General features: G+C 40.7%; 1 protein-coding gene across 6 annotated transcripts in view; it reads left to right on the top strand.

The window, feature by feature from the left end:
- The window catches only part of LOC117542502 (glutamate receptor ionotropic, NMDA 2B), a 221,566-nt gene that overhangs the window by 1,729 nt on the left and 193,891 nt on the right, over positions 1 to 25,946 (top strand). For 4 of the 6 annotated variants that reach the window (XM_034210217.1, XM_034210216.1, XM_034210211.1 and 1 more), the window contains exons 2-3: positions 6,786 to 6,936; positions 8,180 to 8,287. In XM_034210217.1, the coding sequence (XP_034066108.1) occupies positions 8,261 to 8,287 (27 nt within the window). In that variant the 5' untranslated portion in view covers positions 6,786 to 6,936; positions 8,180 to 8,260. Of the gene's footprint in view, positions 1 to 75; positions 938 to 1,114; positions 1,304 to 6,785; positions 6,937 to 8,179; positions 8,288 to 25,946 lie in introns of those variants that run through there. The other 2 variants (XM_034210214.1, XM_034210215.1) reach the window with 2 other exon arrangements.

Below are 25,946 nucleotides of genomic sequence, written 5' to 3'. Positions count from 1 at the left end.
TTTTTACACTTCCTGCCCTCTTTCCCTCCCTCCCTCCCTCTCGGTCTCCTCTCTTTCTAAACTGACGCTCATTTCCGCAGAGAGACACACACAAGCACTCAAAGAGAATGGACTAGACAAAAAGAAAACCTGGCTTCATCATCCAAAGGATTTTCCCCGTTTGTTTCCCCCGTTCACTTTATTTTTTCACCTTTTTAATCTCATTTCTTAATCTCATTTAATTTCACTTTCCGCATCATTTTCTCCCATCCTTCCACCCCCCTCTGTATCCACTCATTGATTTATTTCTCATGTTTCATCCGTAGTGTCAAACATGTCTTCACCTCTCACACGTCATTGACTTGCTTGCATTATTTTGTGACATACTTTGAGCAATTCCTCGCCTCGACTACTTCTATTTATCGAAATAGTGTCGGGGAATAATTTTGCATTTACGAAAAAACTAAGATAGGCTGGCTGTAAAGTGATAATCTGGTGTGTGTGTGTGTGTGTGTGTGTGTGTGTGTGTGTGAGAGGCATTAGACAGATGCAAACACAACTCATTCCCTTGTTCATCTCCTCTTTATACATATTTCTTTACCCTAAAGGAGATTTCTCCGCTTCATTACACGAAGATAATGACAAGTGGGACTTTTTGAGCGACTCTGGATATAGCTGCTTTCCCGTGGAATTACCCTTTAAATCCTGGATTTGATTGAAAAAGAAAAAAAAAATTAACATTTAGTAAATCTGTCCTAAATTCTGGACCCTTTTTTTCTAATGGACTGAAGCTGATTTCCATTGTCGACCATTGAATCTTAATGGGATTTCACTAACGCGGATTAAAGACTCAAGCAACTTCTTTGTCTATGAGTTGCTGTAATAGCTACGATCCGTACAATTTCTCCGGCCTACAAAATCCATTAGTTAATATTCTTATTATTAAGGGGTTAAATAGGTGAGTACGGTGCTTTAAATCCACACATGCTATTGCTGTTGCATGTTTTGGATGATTAATGGATGTAGATTTCACTATAGTATTCTTTTATATAATTAATACACTATCTCTGCATGTGTGTGTGTGTGTGTGTGTGTGTGTGTGTGTGTGTGTGTGTGTGTGTGTGCGTGTGTAATGTACGAGGGTTAGGTGGAATATGAATGGGGGATTATCAGTAAATTCCCTCAGACTTCATCATTTATTTTTTTGTATTTTTTTACAATACATTTTATTCATTAAAATATTCCCCTCCATCCTCCTCCTGGACTTATTTGCCGCACTCCACCTGACAGAGCAGCCACTTCTGCCTATCAAATCATCTGCTCGGTACTGCTCCACGCTCTTAATTAAAGCTGAGGAGTGTGTGTATGTGTGTGTGTGTGTGTGTGTGTGTGTGTGTGTGTATGTGTGTGTGTGTGTGTGTGTGTGTGTGTCTGTGTGTGAGGAATATATAGGCAGATCAATAAGGTAATCTGCATAAAGAGACAGACTGCATTGCCCTTTTCTCAATGCAATTATATTTATCTTTCAAAGAAACACAAAGTGCTTCACAGCGGGAGAATATCTTTTAGTGTTGTGTGTCTGCAGCAAAACGCCACTCAGCCCACTCTCTACACACACTCACACACACTCTCACACATTCTCTACACACACACACACTCACACACACACACACTTTGTCCATCTATCCATCATAGGTGCATCGACGATTGACCCCTTTTCTCTGATTAACTTTCCCATCATTTGGCTGACAGCACTCTGGATTTATACAGTGTGTGTGTGTGTGTGTGTGTGTCACTGCACAGTCAAGGTTACAGGCTCTGTACCTGTGAAACCCACCTGGGACCTGCTCCCTTAACCCGGGACCATTACCCATTCTGCTCGGCACACATGTGACCCCTGTAGTGGATCTACAGATGGGCACTTAAGCTCAGGTAGTTGCTGACAAAGCTGTCAAAGCTGCCTGCTGCAAAATGGACGTCTGCCTCTGACACACGGCTGTGTTTTACTGTAACCGTCACAAGGACAGTACGGTCTTCATGAAGAGGAGACACTGGCTTTGTGATGTAATGGTCTTGATAATGGGGTAGGGGGAGGCAGAAGCAAAACTGGCGTTGATGGGATGGGTTTGTCCCATTTTAGCTGGAAATCTGTAGTTGTTTGACTTTAGTTATGCAAAGGTGGATGGTTTATTTTTAGCTAATCCTTTGAGTGTTTAGAAATATCTATTGGGTGTGAATATATTGGCGATCATTGTGGGAAACATATCTCTTTGTCAAGTTTTGGATTAGGGCTGCAACTGCTACTTCCATGATCGATTAATCTGTTGTTAATTTTCTAGATTAATTGATTTAATTTGCATTGTAAAATGTAGAATGGATGGTTAGGTTTTAACCAATCCTGTGAGTGTCCAAATGAAACATCAAATGTATGCATTCGTTGGCGTTTATGGCGGGGAACACGTTTTTTTTAGAAGGTTTTGGATTAGGGCTGCAACTATTACTTTAATTATCGATCAATCCGCCAATTTTCCGCACATTTTGTTTTTAATCGCACTATAAAATATCTGGAAATAGATCCTTTGAGTGTACAAACAAACAACTTGTAACCATTACTTTGATGCAATTATATGAGGAACTTAATGTATAATGTAATATCCTTGACTGTAGTAGAGGGATACAGAAGCAAAACTGGTGTTGATGAGTTGGTTTTGTCCCATTTTGCTGGAAAACTGTAGTTGATTTGACGATAGTGATGCAAAGATTGACTAGTCCTAGGAATGTCCGAAAGAACCGATTGGAAACTTCACTTTGATGCTTTCGATGGCGATTATGGCGGGAAACGCAGTTATTTGTCAGGTTTTGGATTAGTGCTGCAACTACTACTTCCATTATCAGTTTATAAACATCCCTTTGATACAAATACGGTGGTTATTTGTCGGTGAAAAACATCGATTTGTCAGTTTTTGGATTGGGGTTGAAAGTTACGATCACCTCCATTAACGATGAATTGGCCGAAGCTGTAGAGAAATCGATTTGATCGCGTTGTAAAATGTCTGAAAGTAGATGCTTTTAACCGATCTTTTGAGTGTCAAAATGAACAGTATGGAAACCTCACCTTGATGCAACTGTACAGAGGTGTTCTGTTGGTGACGATGGAGGAAAGCATAGCCATACATTGTAAGGTTTTGGATTAGGATAATTTCCATTACCGATGAATCTGCAGATTATTTTCTAGATTAATCCATTTAATCGTGTTGTAATCTCAGAAAATGGGTGTTTTTAAGTCTTAACCGATCCTTTGGGTGTCTACACAGTTTAGAAAACTCACTTTGATGCAATTTTAATATTGATTTGTTGGCGAGTTCGGAGAGAAACATCGTTTTTTGGTCAGGTCCAGCGTTTGGCCATTATTTCCATTATTATAGATAAATTGATAAATCGATTAAATGAATTATAAATATCAGAAATAGATGGTTACATTGTAATTGATCTTTTAGTTGTCTAAACTATTTAGAAATTACATTTTTATGCAAATAAAAGAATGGCGATTTGATGGCGATTATGGGTGGAATCGTAGGTTTTTGCCATGTTATGGATTAGGGTCTGCAAACAACTGTTTTCTAGATAAATTGATTTAATTGTGTTATATAATCTAAACAAATAGTGAAACATGTCCATCCCAGTTTCTTAAGTCCAAGGCGATGACTTAAAATGTCTTATTTTGTGTGTCAATAACCAGAAAGTATTGATTTCATTTAAACAAGAGAGGCTTCAAACGTTTTCTTTGCCATTTTTGCATGATAACATTACTTTTAAAGTATTAATACATTGGCAAATAAGCAATAAGTGATTATTTTTCTATTATGTAGTTGACCATTCGTTTCTACTCTACTCTCGATTGTATTTGTGATCATTTATGAGAAAAACAAGAATGTTTTTTGACCTTTTTCCAGGAAAGTAGCATCCTATTCCTAGTATTTCTAAACGAACGTTCCTGCCAAAAAGTGACACGGTAGTTAATGTTTGTTCTTTAGTGTAATATCCTAATTCTGAATGAATAATGTTTGTGTAAGCATGACCACCACATTTTTATTGGTGACCGGGGGGCACGAGCACATATTTCAAGCCTGCTGTCAATTTTTAGTGTCTGATGCCAGAGGCTTACGTGGAAAAAGGAGCCTGCCAAAAGTCTCCAAACAGAGCTTAAGAGATTTCTCAGGCACCGTGTTTGCAGTCGTCATTGATAAACAGGCCAGGAGAGGAGACAGCAGGGTATAAGGAGATTCATAATCCCATCCCCTCTTCCTACGGATTCTCTCTCCGTCTTTCCTTCCTCCGAATGTGCTACACCTAATGAGACGACAATACGACTCCTGTGTCTGCCTCTGAGCGTCGGACTTAATGAAACCGGCAATATTAGATATCTTATCTTCAAGTAACTTCCACTCTAGGGATCGCTGTGTTTTTAAAGCAACGTCAGAAAACGAAATCATGTACAAATGATTGGAGTTAGGGGTTAAAACTAGTGCTGTCAATCGATTCAGAAAAATAACAATTAGTTGCTAGTCTATGCTAGTTTTTACGTGTATATTAACGGGAGATAAAGTAAATACACGTGTGGTGATGTGATAAAGAAAGGCATGACAAATTGTTACGGAAATCAGAGGGTTTTCTAACATGATTTCGGAATTATTGGCATGACACATTTTCGACATCGACAAACCAGCTGTAAAAGAGAGATGCTCTGATTGCCCTCTGTATAATGTGCGCTAAACATATGGTCGAAGTAGTATCTGTAAAGTGATTGCCCTCTGTTTAATATGTGAGTTATACAGGGAATATTCTCTGCCGCTATCATATTGCAACCATTATCAGTGGTGACCCTGTTGGTTATCTCCCACTCTTGTGCATCTTAAGGAACTGACGCGTGGTTTGCCAAAATGCCTTTCCTGCGTTTCGCCCGTTTTGTAGTGACGGTTCTTACTGATATCCAGCGGTCTCCAGTCAGTAAACACATGTAGCTTGTGCCGATTTCTCCGCTTCCTTTGCCTTTTCACTGCCATCAATTCACGGTAAACTTAGGTGTTGGTATTGCCAGAGCAACTTTAGGTCAAGGTTGGTAATGTGAAGAAGTTTCCAGATTAATCACGAGGGTTCACAGCCCTTTTAAAAACCTCAGATTCACATTGTGTGTATCTCCATGTCCATCATGTTGTTAAATCGGTCCGCAGAGCATCATATGACACTCGTGACTTTCTGCAAAGTGTGCGTCTGAATCCTGTTCGGCCAATAGAGAGCGAGCTATGTGGGGCGACTTAAAAAAAGAAGTACATCTCGATTTCATTGGCAGCACATTCACTTGAAGCGAGTGGAATATGGGTCATGATCTGATATAAAAAGGGCTTCTCAATAATTCATCGGAGCTGATTAAGAGGACTTGTATCGACGGAGACACTGTCCATGAGAAGATGTGGGAGTGTGTACAGGAAAGCAACATTTAGCACCCTTTGTGGGATTAGTGGAAGCTAAGAAATCCTGGGGCTGCTTTGATGTTTTAATCTACTGTACGTTCACCTCTTCTGTTTCATGAAGGGTTGCAAAAAACACGTGACAAATCCGTGATTACTGCGTGTGTGTACATGTTGTGCAGTTTGCGCGAGGGCCCATCAATCTATTAAATATGAAAAGTACAATCTGTTACCCCGCAGAGACTCGTTTATTATTCATCGACATATTTCAATTAATCATTAATTTACCTAAGTATGGCTCTTCAATTCACACCCTCATATGGACTCTGTGTGGGGTTCATAGCGTTTGTATAATCTGGATTAATAAAAGCTATTTATTATTCTTCTGATCTAGTACGTGCTGTAGTTGGGCGGTTTTCGGGGGGGGATGAAGGCAGAGACAATTTAGTACTACAGCAAATTTGGGAGGAAATGTATTATTTATAACACTGGGCTGGATTCTCCTCTATCCTCGCTCACACACACAGTTCACTAAAGAGAGATGTGAGATGCATTTAAACAAATTAATGAGGCGTTGTTTTTACAGAGTAGAAATCAGAAGTGTAAATTAACTAAATTCAGTCTCTCAAAATTAAGTATTTCCATTTTATGATAATTTGTACTTCTACTCCACTACAGTTCAGAGGTTAATCGTGTACTTTTACTTAATACCTCTAGTTACTTTACAGATGTGGATGAATGATGTGAAATATAATCAAGTGTTAAATCAGACTTTAGTTCCACCTGGAGTAAATCCACAAGCTACCCTGCAGTATACAAAGTCATTCAATCTAGCTGCACCTTTACCAGCTTTGAGAACACTTTCATGATCAATCATTATAAAACATATCATATATATTATTCTGAAATGGACCAATCTGCACAACGACTACTTTTACTGTCGCTACTTTCACTATATTTTGATACTTTTACTTGAGGAACATTTTGAATGCAGGACTTTTACTGTAACAGAGTATTCCTACACTCTGGTACTTTCACTCAAGTACAAGATCTGAGTACTTCTACTTTTACTCAAGTACAATATCTGAGTACTTCTACTTTTACTCAAGATCTGAGTACTTCTACTTTTACTCAAGATCTGAGTACTTCTCCCACCTCTAGCAGAAATAGCTTTATTCAGATTGAGTTAGGCGTTTTAAATTCACCTCATTGAATCATTATTCATTCTGAGGGGGCAGGTCAGAGGTTGCAGAGAGCATTATGGTTTTTATTAGAGTCGAACTGACTGTGACCCGTTTCTAACCCTTCGTCCTCCATCTTCTGCTTTTCCAATAACAGACTGGCGGACGTCGGAAAAACAAGCGACGCCAAACGTCTCTTCGGAGGAGCGAAGGGGAGAACCCTAGTGAAGCTGCTCCTGTGGAGTACAATTACCTCGAAATTGCTGCTTTACCCTCTTGACCCGTCGAGGATTTTACCTAAAACTGCTGTGAGTTTCCTCCCCTCCCAGTGCCAACTCTTTGTTCCCAATCAACTGAAAGGATTACGACGTGGAGGAGAGATTAAAACGTTCATGGACATCTGAATTTGCTTCAACAAAAGCCAAATAGAGTGGTGCAGTGACGACGTATGTTTGTAGCCAGACAGGAATTTAGCATCGCATGGTTCCCTTGACGAAAAGCTAATTGGATTTTGGAATATTTCCGAAAATAAGATCTGTGACAAGCAAACGTTTATACTTACACTTTTTGATCGGCAGGATAATCTCCCTATATCAACACCACTTTACTTTATGAAGCTGAAATGCAATCACCAGAAGCAAAAAGCTAACGTTAGGCTATAAAGGAACTGCATCACGGTCACATGACTTCACGTCACCACCGCTAAGTTAGCTAATTTGGCGTGATGACGTTTAGTCGTCTCATTAAGACACTTGTTAGTAACCACCCTTATTTATGGCACATACAGTAGAACCTTCAGAGGTTCACCAGTGGGGTATTAACTGAGGTATTTTATGTCGTAGAATAAACCTGAGAAATCTCGTAAGCTTGTGTTACCTACAAACCTTAGTTCAGGCTTCTAACTACACACAAAACCAGAACTGATTCCTGATTCCTACGCCACCCTATCACGATTTCATTCATTAATCATGGACACCTTATTAAAGCCATTACATCAAGAATAAATCTGAGAAATGTTGACTTCAAGACGAACAAATCTAACCAATAACACATTCAAAAACATTGGACTTTAAGACTAGGGGCCCCGGAAATGCAAACTAATTTCTGGGTATTAGAACTCATTCCTGCTTCACTGTCTTAGGTATCCTGATAAAGACGTATCATTCATTAAACATGGACACCTTATTTAGGGCATTAAACCAAAAACAAATCTGACTTGACTTCAGGACTACAGAATCAACCAAAAACGCATATAAAACCATTGACTTTGAGAAAAGGCAACCGGAAGTGCTAAAATGCTGACTCATTCAACTCATTTCTGGGTTTAATGACTCATTCCTGCACCTCTCTATTTGGTATCTTGATAATGAGGTGTCATTTATTAATCAAGGAAACCATCTTGCTGGATAGACATCTGAAAGTTTCAGCAAGTCTTCTGGGTTTCATTGTGCTTCGAGCCTTTTAAAAAGAACAATTGCTAACTTTTCTGCTCATTCTTTCTGCATCTTGAAATCAATATTTATGTTGTTTTTCTGTTTCTCTCTCGTTCAGTTCAGCCTCCCTCAGTCTGAGGCTATGAGAGGGAGAGAGGAGTCCCAGGCCGCACCATCATGCTACTTCTGAGACGCCGGGATGAGACTTTGGCTGGCAAAACACAAGGTAAGACAGCTGTTTTTATTTCAGTTTCCTCGCCTCGTCCCCGCAGAGCGCCGCTGAAAACATCCCGTCTAATCTCACCTGCGTGTGTTTTCCGCCTCCCTAAGTGCGAGCCTTTCCTAAAAGCTCGGTGATGGATGGTGTACAACTTCCAAAGGCTTTTCTTTGCTCTGTATCTCACGTCAGGCTTGCTTAAGGGTCAGGATGGTCAGGATAATGGTTCAAGGTGGAGCTTACATATGAACGCTTTAATCCCAGGGGTTTTTAGCACAGTGTGCACTTTGATCAGAGGCATCAGTGGACGTTCAACCCCGACCCCATCGACTATCGGCTTAATTTGGCTCTACAGGCATTGATCAGGTAATTAAAGGATTTGTAGAATGAGATTTTTGTGGTGGAAGTGTGTGACCGCTTGTGTTTGTTCTCGATTTGAGAGAGAGAGAGAGAGAGAGAGAGAGAGAGAGAGAGAGAGAGAGAGAGAGAGAGAGAGATTAGAGAGCTAGCTAGAGAGATGGTAGAGAGCTAGATAGCTAGAGATTATCTAGATAGCGCGGAGATGAGAGAGCGATAGTCTCGCTAGCGACTCGATAGCGATCTCGATCTCGCCGTCTCGACTATCTCTTCTCTCTGATGCTCTCATCTCGTCGAGAAACGTTTTGTGTGATAAGGTAAAAGAAGACATAACTCTCTTCTCTGTCCCAGGACAAAATTACACAACGTAAATGTATTCGCCACAAGGGCCCATGAGGGACCATTATCATATCAGCAGATTCCATCTTTTCCTCGTAAATTCATCTCCTCGGTGCTCAGCTTTTCTTTTGCGTTTTTTAATTGCTACTACAACCTTTCTTCCTCTTCCTCTTCCTCCTCTTTTTATCCCATGCACTATTAACAACGGTGGAAATACTACTCAGATACTATACTTAAGTATAAGTGGAAATACCAAATTGAAAATATAAGCTGTTTCAAGTAAAAGTCCTGAATAGAAATCGTGCTTCAGTAGAAGAACAGAAGTGTCAAAGTCCTCAGTGTGCATAATGGCTCTTTCCACAGATTATAATATTAACCTGTTTTGTCACCAACAAATACTGGTCATCATTTGTATGTTGTAGTTTGTCCATTTAAAGTCAATGTACTTACAATTTACTTTTAAAATACTGTGTAGATATGCAGTACAGTACTGCATATTTTCATACATCATGTCTCTTAACACATTCGGGACCTATTTATGTATAAAAGTGGATTCAGCATAATAGCAGACCTTTAAAACTGATAGTGGATCTTTTGCCTCTTGTTTTTCAGAGTAAAAGTCATTTTAGTGGCTAGTGTATTTCAGAATAAAAGCACAGAGAGAGTCTTGAATATGATTTTCCTCTCAGTCTGAAATGTAAGTCGCTTTGGATAAAAGTACCTAAATAACATGTCAGTACAAGGACCTCAAACATGTAGTATTTGAGTACATGTAATTCCACCTCTACATAATCAGGCTGACATTAAGGGACATTCAGAGACTTGGTGCAATTTTGTCTGCAGTGAAATTGACGAATGAATAAAAACGTATCTCATCGCAGAATCAGCTAATCATTTTTCTTTCGTTGAGAAAAATGTGTTCTTGTTTCTTCTGGGATGCACTGGTTGCTGTGCACTGTACGAACGCTGCCACCACACAGCCTCTCCTCACTGTGACTCTGATCCAGGGGCAGAGCGGCTCCGTGATGAAACCCTCGGCCCTCCGTCTGCAGCTGAAAGTCACACGGCTCCTGCTGACTCTGCTGCACATCGCTCTACTATTGCCTCGCGTCATAAAACATTACCATATAGATGAATTAAACGGCGGTGGTGGTGAATCTCATTAACCGCCATACCTTCTTTGAGAAAACTCTTATTAGTCTGCCTATTATGCAAGTATTACATAATCTGTTTAGGAATGAATAATAGTTAAGATATATTAAATAACAATGAGGTTTTTTTTCTAAAAGCGTTATCTCCAGGCCTCGCATGCCGAACCTAAATGGGATTTTGGCCCGTCATTACATCACAGACACTCAGCGACATTGATTAAGTGCAGCGTGGCTCATTTTTCAGTCAAATCCAATTAACAACAGACTGTTATTTAAACGCCACATCATCAATTATACCCAATACACAGAACTGACTATCCCCTCTGTGATGGGTGAGATAAAGTCCCCTCTCTCCTTCCTGCTGAAAGTAATTAATGGAGGATTTCTGTATTGATGTGTAACAGTGAGACAAATGAGCACCTCTTGGGTATTTGTCTTCCTCCTCCTGTAGTGTTTTATAGTCTGGTGTTGCATTCTAACACCAAAGCAAATTCCTTGTATGTGTAAATGTACCTGGCAATAAACTTGATTTATTTTGACTTAAATGTTCAAAAAGCTCTTTATTTTTCTCATACTGCCCACCTCTTTTCACCCTCTGTCTGAAACCAGAGCCCAGTCTGCTCTGATTGGTTAGCTGGCCGGCTCTGTTGTGATTGGTTAACTGCTTAGAGATGTCCCGCCTCTTAGTCTATCGCGTACAATGTGTTGGAGCGCTAGCCAATAGAAGCACAAGTGTTACAGGGTGATGTCACTATGTTACAGAAGTGAACAGAGGAGTCCAATGGAGGCGTTTCAGGCACTACACACACTACAGGATGGGAACAGCGCAGAAATCATGATAGGTTTAAGATGGATAGGTTGTTTTTTTTGGCTTATTTGGGGGGGAAATTCTTAAATGGCACCATTGTACATTGCGATGCCTTTTTATAGAAATAGAAAATAGGACTTTTTTTCTATTTTCCTCAAACTGTTTCTCTAAATTAGAGCAAATTCAAGAGGGTGTGTTAGGGTGTTGTGTTGTTTTGTGAACACATCTTGTTATTCACCATAACCCATAGTTCATAGTGTACACACAGACAGTTCATTCCTGAAATAGAGCTATTGATATTGATAGGAGACAGGCAGAGTAAGTGTTTGTTTCTGGGTAGTGGAGGATAGAGAGAGTAGCAGTGAGTTTTTTAAGCTTGACTTCTTGTCTGTAGGCATATCTCATTAATTCAGTAACTCATTCTTATTCAAAGAACTTTTGAGGCGCAGCGAACTCGCCCCGGCACGTTTTCTCTCTGTAATGAATCCCAATCATATTGTTGCACCTCGGCTTCACTGATGTTCAATTATCTCGTAATTGAATAAACTCGTAGCGTGCAGCAGCGGGGTGAGTGTAAGTCTCCGGCAGGTCATTTATCTCACAGTATCATTTGATATTAATTGAATCTGGACAGGGAGATCACGTGTCGTATCAGGCTTGACCTGGAAAAACACGGCTAAGATCTGTGCGGTGGCATCGATCGGGGTTCAAAACAGCGGATCAATACAGCCCCACTCATCCTCGTGCGCAGCAGCTGAGCACTAACATAAGTCACCTGCAAAAGAGCCCGCAGATCCACTCATTAGCTGCAGAGCTGCACTCCCAACATTTGCTTTGGTAACATCTGTTATTTTCTGGCTCGTCGTCGGATGCTGCCGTGCCGAGGCTTCAGGTGCCGTCTGTGTTTGGGCTCCAGTTGTTGGGTGGATATAACACCAAAGTCCATCAACAGGAATTTAATCAACTGCAATTTTTCCAAAAATGTGTAGGTCATTTTTTTAAGATGTCAACGTAAAGCAGTTCCAGCCGCTTAAATGTGAGGATTTGTGTTTGTGTCTTTCTTTTATGGAATAGTTATAATAACAAGAAATGTGGGTACGGCACCTTTTAAAGAAGACATATTGTGCTCCTCTCAGGTGTATATCAGTATGTAGTGTCTCTACTTTAAAGAGTCATCTCCTGCTGATGTTCAGGTGTATATCAGTATGTAGTGTCTCTACTTTAAAGAGTCCTCTCCTGCTGATGTTCAGGTGTATATCAGTATGTAGTGTCTCTACTTTAAAGAGTCCTCTCCTGCTGATGTTCAGGTGTATATCAGTATGTAGTGTCTCTACTTTAAAGAGTCCTCTCCTGCTGATGTTCAGGTGTATATCAGTTTGTAGTGTCTCTACTTTAAAGAGTCCTCTCCTACTGATGTTCAGGTGTATATCAGTATGTAGTGTCTCTACTTTAATGAGTCCTCTCCTACTGATGTTCAGGTGTATATCAGTATGTAGTGTCTCTACTTTAAAGAGTCCTCTCCTGCTGATGTTCAGGTGTATATCAGTTTGTAGTGTCTCTACTTTAATGAGTCCTCTCCTGCTGATGTTCAGGTGTATATCAGTATGTAGTGTCTCTACTTTAAAGAGTCCTCTCCTGCTGATGTTCAGGTGTATATCAGTATGTAGTGTCTCTACTTTAAAGAGTACTCTCCTGCTGATGTTCAGGTGTATATCAGTTTGTAGTGTCTCTACTTTAAAGAGTCCTCTCCTGCTGATGTTCAGGTGTATATCAGTATGTAGTGTCTCTACTTTAAAGAGTACTCTCCTGCTGATGTTCAGGTGTATATCAGTATGTAGTGTCTCTACTTTAAAGAGTACTCTCCTGCTGATGTTCAGGTGTATATCAGTTTGTAGTGTCTCTACTTTAAAGAGTCCTCTCCTGCTGATGTTCAGGTGTATATCAGTATGTAGTGTCTCTACTTTAAAGAGTCCTCTCCTGCTGATGTTCAGGTGTATATCAGTATGTAGTGTCTCTACTTTAAAGAGTCCTCTCCTGCTGATGTTCAGGTGTATATCAGTATGTAGTGTCTCTACTTTAAAGAGTACTCTCCTGCTGATGTTCAGGTGTATATCAGTTTGTAGTGTCTCTACTTTAAAGAGTCCTCTCCTGCTGATGTTCAGGTGTATATCAGTATGTAGTGTCTCTACTTTAAAGAGTACTCTCCTGCTGATGTTCAGGTGTATATCAGTATGTAGTGTCTCTACTTTAAAGAGTACTCTCCTGCTGATGTTCAGGTGTATATCAGTTTGTAGTGTCTCTACTTTAAAGAGTCCTCTCCTGCTGATGTTCAGGTGTATATCAGTATGTAGTGTCTCTACTTTAAAGAGTCCTCTCCTGCTGATGTTCAGGTGTATATCAGTATGTAGTGTCTCTACTTTAAAGAGTCCTCTCCTGCTGATGTTCAGGTGTATATCAGTATGTAGTGTCTCTACTTTAAAGAGTCCTCTCCTGCTGATGTTCAGGTGTATATCAGTATGTAGTGTCTCTACTTTAAAGAGTCCTCTCCTGCTGATGTTCAGGTGTATATCAGTATGTAGTGTCTCTACTTTAAAGAGTCCTCTCCTGCTGATGTTCAGGTGTATGTCAGTATGTAGTGTCTCTACTTTAAAGAGTCCTCTCCTGCTGATGTTCAGGTGTATGTCAGTATGTAGTGTCTCTACATGTCTCCGTGCTTTAATGTTCAAAAAGCTCTTTACTTGTCTCATACTATCTGTGCTGCAGCACCTATTTATACCCTCTGTCTGAAACCAGAGCCCAGTCTGCTCTGATTGGTTAGCTGGCCGGCTCTGTTGTGATTGGTCAACCGCTTAGGGACGTCCCACCCCTTAGCCTATCACGTACAATGTACATAGTGATGTCACTATGTTACGGAAGTACACAAAGGATCCCAATGGAGGCATTTCAGGCAGGGGGGGGATAACAAGGTTGAGAGTAGGGATGGGAATTTGAAAGCAAATGTATATTTGAATATTCGACCCCGAAAAAAACGGTTAACCGATTAACCGAAATGTACATATCCTATAAAAATTAATTTTAATTATTCGATTAATCGTTCCCATCCCTAGTTGAGAGTGAATCAAATACTTTGTGTTGTAGTTGCGAGCCCCACTACTTTGTATTTCTGTCTTAACTCAAGTTTAGAAATAAAGAAAATGTTCATCACCCTTTCTCTCGACTATTCAGCCAAACCCTCTGACACGCTGCACTGTTGGTCCTGCAGGCGTGAGCGCGAGTGTCTCTTGTCGATCAGGGCTGCGTAAAGTTGCTGACCTGTGACACACACATCACACACACACACTCCAAAACAAATCATTCACTCGCTTCAGCAACACAACCTCTAGGTGAGGCCAGAAAACAACATGTCAGATACAGCCGAGCGCAGACAGCTGCTCACACACAGTATCAGACATCTGTTTTAATATGCATATTTATATACAGTAGTACTACATGCAGTATATAATGAAACATTTAAATGCATGCACACAAGTATAAACATATTAATTGAACACACACTTATACACACACAGATCATTGTTATGGTTGATTAGCAGACCATTTACATGCATACAAATCTATATAACACACTACAGGAAAGGGAAAACCACAAAAAGTCGGCTTTATATTCATATAAAATCTCTTTTGTTGAGCAGAATATATCCAATCTATTTTTAAAGAATTAACTCAAAGAGCCTGCACAACATCCTCTGAAAGCTTTTCATGCTACCAATTTGCCAATTTTAAACAAATATGGGCAAAAAAAAAAACAGGTCAAGTTGTAGCCCACAGCCATGGCAACGTTATCCTTCGTGGAGAGGAGGAGGAGGAGGAGGAGGAGGAGGAGGAGGAGGAGGAGGAGGAGGAGGAGGAGGAGGAGGAGGAGGAGGAGGAGGAGGAAGGGTGCAGCTGATTTTAAACACCCAGGAAAACTAAGAAAAACTTGGAAATACGGCAGGACCAGAACCACAATATAAATAATTGGATTAAGTAAAAAAACTGCAGCCGTGCACCAGCATGCTACGATATGCGATCAGGAGTTATCCGATTCATTATATGTATTCTGTGATTATGAAATCGTTGTCCTTTATTTGGAGTATATTAGGCTGATGGGTTTGCCAGATATAAAGACCCTTTATAATTTGGTTGTTCACTGCTAGTACACATACAGTACAATACACATTAGGTCTGAATACATATATATTGCTCATGGACACCTTGAAAGTGCTCCATATTTTTGGTCCGATCAGGACTTGAACCGGCGACCCATTGGTTTCCAAGCTGACCCATTGGTTTCCAAGCAAACCCATTGGTTTCCAAGCCATCCCATTGGTTTCCACGCTAACCCATTGGTTTCCAAGCCATCCCATTGGTTTCCAAGCAGACCCATTGGTTTCCAAGCAGACCCATTGGTCTTCAAGCCCACCCATTGGTTTCCAAGCCATCCCATTGGTTTCCAAGCAAACCCATTGGTTTCTAAGCCATCCCATTGGTTTCCATGCTAACCCATTGGTTTCCAAGCAGACCCATTGGTCTTCAAGCCCACCCATTGGTTTCCAAGCCATCCCATTGGTTTCCAAGCCCACCCATTGGTTTCCAAGCAGACCCATTGGTCTTCAAGCCCACCCATCGGTTTCCAAGCCATCCCATTGGTTTCCAAGCCCACCCATTGGTTTCCAAGCAGACCCATTGGTTTTCAAGCTATCCCATTGTTATCCAAGCCATCCCATTGGTTTACAAGCCAAAAAAACTGAGCTACTGCCTCCCTCTTTATATTTGGTGCACAATAGCATAGAGAACAATAATTAAGTAAGAGCTTAGCCTTCTTTAGCTTTCATTACCTGCCGCCCCTGACTAAATGTAGATTTAACAAAACTCTGTTGAACTCAGAGCAGCTCGTATTGTCATCCAAACACTTTATTTATAAACTGTAGAGTCGAAGGGCAGTGAGACAGCAAATCCTCAATACTAGGGCTCACAACACGAACAGAAAACTTTGACTCACTCCCAAAACTTGTTATATTGTGTTTCTCAGTTGTGGCGCAGTCTAAATGTAGGTTTTACATAACTGTGTTCAACTTGTGTTGTCATCATTGATTTAGGGGCAACTCTTGTGATCAAGATTTAGTTTGGATAATAACACCTGTGTCAGGATTCATGTCACACTTACAGGATTTGATCAATGTCTTGTGCAGAAGCTGCAAACTAAGTAATACTTATTTTTCTCCGTCTCCACTCTATAACCTCCGTTTTTCTTTGCCATTATGAAAGCTGTGCCAGACAATAAATCAGTCTCTACCAGAAAAGGGATTACTTTCTCCCCCGATACAGTATTCTACCAAACCCCCCTTTTCATTGCTATGAGATTGGATGATGGTGCGTCATCAGCTGAGCAACACACGCACTCAAAAATCTCTAAAAGCTTGTTTTTGATGTTGTCAAAAATTGCAATAGAGTGCAGTGATGACTTATTTTTTTGAACTGGACAGGAAGTTAGCATCTCAAGGGCTCCTTCAACAAAAAGCCAATGAGATTTTTCCATTGGATTTTGGAATATAGCAGCAAATAAGATCTGTAGCAAATACTGACAAACTTTATATTGTGGAACAAAACATTAAAACTCTTCAGCTTCTGTTATCCACAGAATTCTTTTTTAGGCTTATAACCAAAAACACATTAAAAAACGATTGACTGCTGAACCAGAAGTGCTAGAATGCTAACTCATTCCACGGGTTAAGGACTCATTCCTGCATCAATCTCTTAGGTATCCTGGTAAAGAGGTGTCATACAATTAATCATGGACAACTTATTGAAGACATTAAACCCACAAAAGTCTGAGAAACGTTGACTTCAAGACGAGGTAATCGGAAATGTTAAAATGCTGAATCCTTCCCGGGTTTTAGGACTCATTCCTGCACCACTTTATAGTGAAATATGTGACCCGAACACAAGGTAGTTGCTGCTGCTGCTGCTCTTGTAGAGGTGTAATAACTAATACTCACCTTGCCTCGGTCTGTCCCAGAGCCTCATGCCGCCTTCAGCTGTGACTGTGTTTGCCAGTGGATAATATTAAGAGTTATTGATTGCGTTGTGTTAAGGAGAAAAGCCTGCCGGGAGTTTAGCAGAAGAACTCCCAGTGGGGAGCTAATGTCTCTCCGAGGGACCTCATTCGCATATACTGTCAAAATCTGTGCTCTGAGGCTTAAGAAAGACAGGGAAACGGAGAATAAGAGGAATGGAGAAAGGAAAGAAGAGGTTGCCAATATGTCCTAGATGTTGCAATAGGACAACAGATATTGCAATGTGAGCTATTGTGAGGGATCCAAACGTAATAGGTTTGTTAAAGTTTGCCTGATTAAACTTGGTGCACCTGCAGCCGTTTACCCTCTCCGATGTGTTCGCTCGATGCTGCTTGTTTGCATCTCGCATCGATTTCTGGAAGCTTGTGTAGTATTTAAAACGCTGTAAGTGCGCCGACTGTTCAATTGTGAAAACCCCCGACGAGAGACCTCGTACTCATGGATTCATCGAGGATCAATTTCAACACATTATCCTTTTGTGTCACAGATGGAAAGGCTGGATATGAAAAACTAGATTAGTCGTGTGGCTGGAGTGTGACGCTGTGTTTTGTAATGATATTTCAAGCATCGCCTAAAAGATTTGGATAAAACATACTTGGGACAAAGTTAAATGCGTAATTGCATCACTCAATGAGGGTTACCACTGAAAAATGTATTTAAAGAGGGAGGGAACTATGAGATTTTAGCATTTGCAGACCATTTACATGCACCAAACCCTAGAAAACACACCTAGAAAACCCCCATAAAGCATAATAGGGCTTTTTAAATGCTTCATCAGTTATCAAAATAGTTGGCAAGTAGTTGTTTAGTTGTAATTTAATCATTGAATTACCCTCCTGAATATATAGAAAAGTCTATTACATGAGGCAACTACAGTACCAACAAATTAATTAGTTGCGGGACAATTGCAGGTTAAGTAAATATGGAAAAATACTCCAAATATATAACTTGGATAGTACAATTAGAGAAAACATGCCTTGTTTTGTTAATTTTCAATGATTAATTCTCAGTATTTGGTCTATCTTTTAAGGACTCACTCATTTCTGTTCTCCTGTCAGAATAACAAGCTGTTTCTTTCTTTTCTGCGTCGAGCTACAGCAATGGAAAGTCCCGAAAACATATTTTTATGGTTTTCTAACCTTCAAAAAGGTGCTAAACACTTTGGACTGGCTGTCAGCGCCGTGCTCTTAGTGGTAGTTTACACACAAACAGAATAACAAAGGGTATCGGTGCATGCTCGTTTACACTACAGTCCGTATCTCATGACAACAGCTTGCCAATTAATTCACCATGAGCGGGGGAGGGGTGCGGCAAAAGAGAGAGAGGACATGGGTGTGAGAGAGAGGGTTGATAGTTAGGGTACTTTCGGACACTTTTTTGTGTGTGTGTGTGTGTGTGTGTGTTTGTGTGTGTGTGTGAATAACACCAGCTCTTGATGAGCACTGGGTGTTCAATTAAAGCCTTGGCTCAAGAATGTGCCACCTTGAATGATAAGACAATTAGAACACACACTCACACAGCCAGACCCCGTGGCTCCCTCATTAGCGATGTGTGTGTGTGTGTGTGTGTGTGTGTGTGCGCGCGTGTGATTGGAGGTTAGTTATTGTGAATTCTCTTATTGAATGCTGATGATCGATGTCCTGCTAGGCTCGCCAACGTCTTGAAACCAAGTCGATTTGACGAAACGAGGCTGTGCTTAAACTCAGTGTGTCGTTTCTGTAGCTAAGGATCTTTCCAAAACAAAAACAAGAGATGGACTATGGTGTTGTTGTGAAGCGTGGGATCATGGGAATTGTTGTCTTAAGGGTCAAACAACCAGCATTACAGATGGAAGGCTATCTGACCTGACCCAGGCATAAATCATGGTAAAGGACGAAGCATTTATTCACATCAGTTACGACCCACCCTCTACTCCGTGATAGTGGCTCGCGGGGAGACCCGCAACATAAAAGAAAACACGCAAAAACCAGTACTTGATAACGATCATTTATTTAAAGTACTCACAAGCACTTGGGCAAACGAAAAGAGGTCTGGAGGACTGGCTAAAAGAAACAAACAGAAGGAGGGAACCCGAGCCGTAGGACCGAGCTTCCCTCCCCTAACCAGAAATCAAATAAATACCCTATGGGAAACAAAATAAAGCCGCGCAAACTGGACTACCAGGTCCTCCAGGCTAAACATAAACACATCAGCAGATCAAGGCCTACAGCTCAAAAGTAGCAGAGAGATAATCAAAGGAGAGAGTCTCCCGGCGTTAGGATAGGCGACCGATCGTTCTCCTCCAGTTCCTCCTTTTAACCCGGCTGAGTGGAATTAGGAACACCTGGGCAGAGGCGGAGCCAGGGGCAGACCAGGCGCACTTGGTCTGGTCTATAAAATAGCCGCAAGTAACATTAGTATATATAAAACATGGCAAATGTCAATGTGTAAACATTCCTCATCACAAGCAAGCAACACAAACTTCCTGACATTCATTCTACTATCCAGAGTTCGATAATATATATAATACTAGGGCCTCTTTAATGTAACAACAGACGTACTGCTGAGACCTACAAGCAGAACTTACAACATACCGACTGTATTTCTTTATTGGACCCATAGCTGACCAACAAAGCAGAAGAGGGACCTGTAAAATGTTGATATCATTATATATCTATCTGCACATTGGCACACCGGGTCACCGACATGCTCCATTAAACACAAAGTTAACAGTAAAATAAAAATCATTGGAGGGTAGAGAGTCAATCGGTCTTAAAATGTCGCAGGCTGGCGCGTCTATAGGACGTCTGCAGTTCATATTAATTCTCAGAAGTGAGCACTCCACAGAGGATTCAAGCTGTCTCAGCTCATAAGGCTCTCACACGGTGTAATTTTAACCATAAATCCTTCAGTGGATTTATCTTAGCTTTACAGCTTATGTGGCAAAGTTTCCATCATAATACGGAGAGTGGCTGCAATTATGGAGGCGCTGATTGACAGGAACCATCCTAAATATTTTTGCGGAGGACGACACATATGGCAGTACTTTAGGCAACAAAATATAGGGTTTTTAATGCCAAAAAAAAATTCAATAATAGTATCTAATGTGGTCGTTAATTTATTTGTTGGCATTTTAAGATATTATATGTTACTTACCATTGTAAAGCGTCCTTGGGTTTCGTGAAAGGCGCTATATAAATTGAAATTATTATTATTATTATTATTATATGGTTTCAGGGCATACATAAATAATAAATGAAGGCATTCTCCGGTCCAAAACATATTTTAAAAATGAATGAATAAATAAATAAAATAACCAAATAATAATCCACACATTGGACATAGAGAAGAAAATAAACAAAATAACGAAATAATAATTAAAAATATTTATATTTTAAGGTGCTTTGTGTTTGTTGACATTTTGTTTTGTGTATAATTTCTCCAGGATCTTTCCTAAACAAAAAATAAATAAAAAACTAGCAGCTAATGTTACTTCAAATAAAGTATCTGTAATAAGTTATATAAATGATATCCGCCTGAGTCATGTCCGATCGATTTGAAATGGTTAAAACGGCACATACCTCTACATAAATAACGTTTTACTGTACATACATTTATTTTGCATTATGTGCATTTCACCATATTCTCAGCCGGAATCGCCAAGTCTTTATCGACTGTAACCTTTTTCCATCGGTAAATGGCAAGCTTTTGACATCAGGGTGATAATATATTTCATTTAAAGTCCGCTGGAATCATATTATCTGTCACGAGGAAATTGCCCCCTGACATTATCTGTGACTGCTGCCCGAGCGTCTGATATCTATTATGAAGCAGGGAGACCCTCGGGGTGACATGAGCTACCGTCTCCGCATTTCCATCCACGTACCGCACTGTCTGTCTCTGTGTGTGTTGTGTGTGTGTGTGGTGTGTGTGTGTGTGTGTGTGTGTGTGTGTGTGTTGTGTGTGTGGGTGTGTGTGTGTGTGTGTGTGTGTGTGTGTGTGGGTGTGTGTGTGTGGTTTGTTGTGTGTGTGTGTGTGTGTGTTTGTGTGTGTGTGTGTGTGTGTGTGTGTGTGTGTTGTGTGTGTGTGTGTGTGTGTGTGTGTGTGTGTGTGTGTGCGTCTGTAGTGAGGAGAGTGTGTAAAGGGGAATAGCATCATGTGCTTGCAGTATGCATGTGTGTGTAGAGAGAGGGGAAGATTTTAAAGCGGCTTGCTTTGTGGGGTTTTCGCTTTCCTGTCGTGTGTTATGTAGGTTGCCTGAAACACCTCCATTGGACTCCTTTTTACTTCCGTAACATAGTGACATCACTGTGTAACATTGCTCTTATATAGGCTGGCACTACAACATATCGTACGTGATAGGGGGGCGGGACATCTCTAAGCGATCACAACAGAGCCGGCCAGCTGACCAATCAGAGCAGACTGGATTTTTTGAGAGAAATAGAAACGTTTTATCTTATGTATAATTTTGGATGAATAATTGTATAAAGTGTTAGTATTGGAGTCACAAAGAATTAAGAACATTCTTAAATTTTGTTCTTTACATTTGCATTTGTGTTTCTAAATTACTGCAACCAGTCGATTCAACTCTTTCAAATAAGAAAATCTTATCCACACTTTGCTTTCATGCCATCATTTGCCACTCTGCCTTTATTCGTGCACAGCAGACTAGAATAGATCCTGAAATTGGCACCAGAATTGATTTTGAATCATGAGGTGTTTTTCGATTATGAATGATTGTCACATACTCTTTCTCTACGCGCGTATCTTCGTGATAAACCAGTCGTGTAATTAAGGAGGCGGTATGGATATGCTCTAACGCTTAATGTTGGGAGATACTGACTGCATGTTCATTACGTAACACAGAGGCCCGTGTGCCTTATACATAAATGGATTATTTCATAATGTGTGTGAGAGTGTATGCATCATACAAATTGATGCACCCTTCTCCCATGCGTGTGTGTGAGTGTCTTCCTGTGTGTATGTGGTTTCTGTGGTGATTGTGAGTGAGCCAGACCCTAAAAAATCAATCATGGAGTGACGAAGAACACAGAAGGAAGCGAGGAAGGCTCCTCCAGAGCCACTATTTCAAGGATGCTACGTCATCGAATCGAGCCAATGTCCAGGATCCTGTCTTAAAATCCCCCACAATGCTTTGCGCACGGACCAATTTCCCAAATCTTTGGTGGAAAATGTAAGGCGGGGCCTCTCATATGACGCACACCTGCACACTTGCTAGCCTGTTCCATTCTTCGTTCTCCGAATGCCAGGAAGGATTCTTGCCTCGCTTCTGAAGGACCTGACTCGGAAGACATGTCCTACCAAGGAAGCGTCCTCGACATTGAGAAACACCCAGTCCTAAAACACTGCAGTGAGAGGAAAGTAGACAGTGTTTCCTTTAACGCCTTGTTTTCCACTTATCTCCCTCCTTTAGTCACTCGTGTTCTGTTGCTTTTCCTATCCCACTCTCTGCATCATCTTTCTCATCTAACTCTCCCTCTGTCATGCTCTGTCTGCATTTATCTCCCCTCTCTCTCACTCAGTATTTTAATTAAAATCTCTCTGTATCAGGGGGATATTCTGTTATGGCGGTGATTTAAATGGAGGGGCTGACATCAACTTAACATTACTGTCAGAAGCAAAGCAAATTCCATCAGCCATGCTTACATTTGCAGCGCTGGCCGTTTTCCAAAAGGCTTTTTATTCCAGAGCCAATATCTTAGCAGCTATCTATCTCTTTCTTTACATTGATATTCCCTCTATGCTATCTCTTTTTTTTGTACAGTGCATCCGGTCAGAGGCATGCATCATGAAGTTCAGTCGCTGCAGTACATGCAGACTGGACCAAATGTACTTTGCTTGAGTTCAAAATGTGAGGTTTTACTTCTCTACATCTCAAGGGGAAATATTCTTTTACTCCCCTATCTTTGTCCAACAGCTTTAGTTACTGTTCAGTTTACAGTTCCTTTAATACATTGCATAGAGTGAGAACATGTGCAAAGGGTGTGCATTTTAAATGTATTCTCAGTTCACACATGCTCACAGAAAGAGACATTCACCGCTACCTGCTAACTAGCTAGCTAGAAAACGTTATTGCTTTGCTGTAGCAGATTAGACCAGACTGTTCAATTAACCCAATCAAACTAACGGTGCATGGCTTATTTTCAACAGCAGCATACTGGGATGTTTAATAAATACTGTTAGTTTAGTGCTGTCCAAACAGCAGCAATCACAGCTATTTCCGTATCCTTTTAAGTGCACCATCCGTGCACCACACATTATGCATAACAATACATCACATGTTAGACACTTTTGTCCAAAGCGACTTACATACTCTATACTGTGGGCAATCCCCACAGGTGCAATTTGGGGTGAAGTGTTTCAGGGACACAACAACATGCTGACTGCAGTGGGGTTTGAACCTGTGACCCCCTGATCCGAACACCAACGCACAACCCACTGCATCACACGCCTCCCTATGCCTTGGCTAAATATGACCCTTACTGCAATTGTGATATTAAATGAGTCCATATTGCAATTCTGTTAAAATGTCAATGAATTGTGCGGCCCAAATTAAAAGGACTCAATACAAAAGTTTGACCATCCCTTTCCCCCCTTGAAAGGCACACATGGTTCAGACCTTAATCATACCTCCGTGAATTTTCATACTGCAATGTTTCTTATTTATTAACCAGCTGAAGTAAACCTTAGATTTAGGCTACGTCAATATATCGTAGCAACACTTATTTAACAGTTTGTTTTACCCACACCTCGAACCACTATGAGAAACAAGACCTCTCCCTTCCTGTTCGGTGTTAGCGTCCCCTCCTCTTCCTCCTTCTCTTCCTCCTCCTCCTCCTCTCCCTCCTCCTCCTCCTCTTCCTCCTACTCTCTCTGTTGGATGAGAGCCTGCGGTCGGGTCTTCATAAATCAAGATGTAACCACAGGCGCTATATGGCTACTTTTTAATTAAAACTGTGAATCAGTCGGCTCTGATTATGAATTGTACTCGGCTGCCACTGAATAAAATATACTTGGCTCGTTCCTTCTCTCCCCTCCGACTCTTCCTCTCTCTGTTTCCCTCTCTCTTGTTGCTCGCCGCTCACTTCTCCGGCAGAAATCGAGAACGTCCACAGCTCCGCGAACCGTCGTTGTGAAATAGTTGAGGAGCTTGGCGGTTGCATAAATGTAATAACTCAATACGGAGGGTCTGGCGCCACTGGGGTCAACACCATCACAGAAAGAGCTGAGAGGCCGGCGGTGTTTACCACGCGCTATCACTCCTTTAATTTTGTCACAACAAGTGGGAGACGTTGTTGTCGGGGTTGGATGATCCTATCAGAGCGGTCGGTGTTATGATGCTAACAAGAGGACGCTTCTGTCCGCCGGGCCTATTGGACGCTTCTGAGATAAGCCATGAGAGATGGCTGCGTGTTATTCAGGAAGAGAAATATTGTGACTAGATTAAGATATATTATTAGATCATTATGTATTTTATTAAGATATATTATTACATTTATTATGTATTTTATTAAGGTATATTAATAGATTTATTATGTATTTTATTAAGATATATTATTACATTTATTATGTATTTTATTAAGGTATATTAATAGATGTATTAAGTCTTTTTTTTTGGCAAATACAAATAAAAAAATAAAGGAAAATAACTGAAAAAAGTGACAATAAAAAAACTTAGACATACACAAATATTAGTAGTAAATAATAATTACAACAAAAAATACAGTAAAACGTTCAAATAAAAAATAAAAACATACAGAAATATACAAATATTAGCAGTATTAAAAATACAATAAAAAAAAAAGAAGAAATATGAAATGTTTTTGCACCGTTGGGAAAACGTTTGCTTGTCACTGTCAAAGAGCAGCGACAACGATATACTGTCAAATGAAATGAATACAACTCAAATCTATGAATATATTTATATGCAAAACAGTGAGTCTTAAAAGCCTCTCTGAGGAGAACCACCAGGTGGAAGATTTACAGCGTGTCTCCTTCAAGAGGCCTATTGCTAATTTATGACCTTTTGCATGTCTTGCAAACACAACTGACAACCGTCATGTGAGAGATACACTGTAGGGTGGAGGAGCCTCGATGGAGCAGAAATCTACCCGATTGAGCGGGACATAGCTACTGCTGCTGCTTCCATTTATGTTATATCAGTGGTAATAACTTAAAACATTTACTTAAAGGGGACCTATCATGCAAAATGCACGTTTTGATGTCTTTTATACATCAACATGTGTCCCCGGTGTGTCAGGGAACTCACGCAGCGTCAGAAAATAAAACCCTCTCTCTTTTCCTCCGTACCCAAATCTCTAAAAACAGGGCTACAACGGAGCTGATCCAGATTTGCGTCCGATATAACGTAATATCGGAAATGTAGGCTGGCTTTACACCCACGGCCCTATCAGAAACGTTGCTATCAGAAACAATGTCCGACTGTTTTGGACGTAATATGGTCGGTGTTTACATTAGCATCGCTAACACTCAGAGCTAACCTGTACTGGAGAGCATGTGTGTGAAGAAGCAGGAAGTAAAAAGGAACTCACCTTGTGGTATAACCGGCAAGAGAGAAAGCCTTTGAGCTCCAAACTGTTTCAGAGAGAATCCTTGATAATCCATGATATGGCGTTTCATCACCGCAGTATTTAGTTTAGACCAGGGTTGCCCAACCAGTCGAGATGTGTCTAAAAATAGAACAACAATATTCTGTTGTATCGTTAATGTCCTATAACATAATGTTCCTGTGCCAGAATAATGCACTTGAACGCATCAAAGGTTTGTGATTGGCGTGACCCCATGTGTCGGGGCGTGGCTGGTGGGCAGTGGGCACTAGTTCGCTGACGTTGTCCGTGTCAACAGGAGTGACAGTCCGCACACACACAAGACCCCAA

This window comes from Gymnodraco acuticeps, unplaced genomic scaffold (assembly GCF_902827175.1).
Source record: "Gymnodraco acuticeps unplaced genomic scaffold, fGymAcu1.1, whole genome shotgun sequence".
Taxonomy (NCBI): Eukaryota; Metazoa; Chordata; class Actinopteri; order Perciformes; family Bathydraconidae; genus Gymnodraco; species Gymnodraco acuticeps.
The sequence above is the reverse complement of the archived record's forward strand: the minus strand, read 5'-3'. Positions and strand labels throughout refer to the sequence as shown.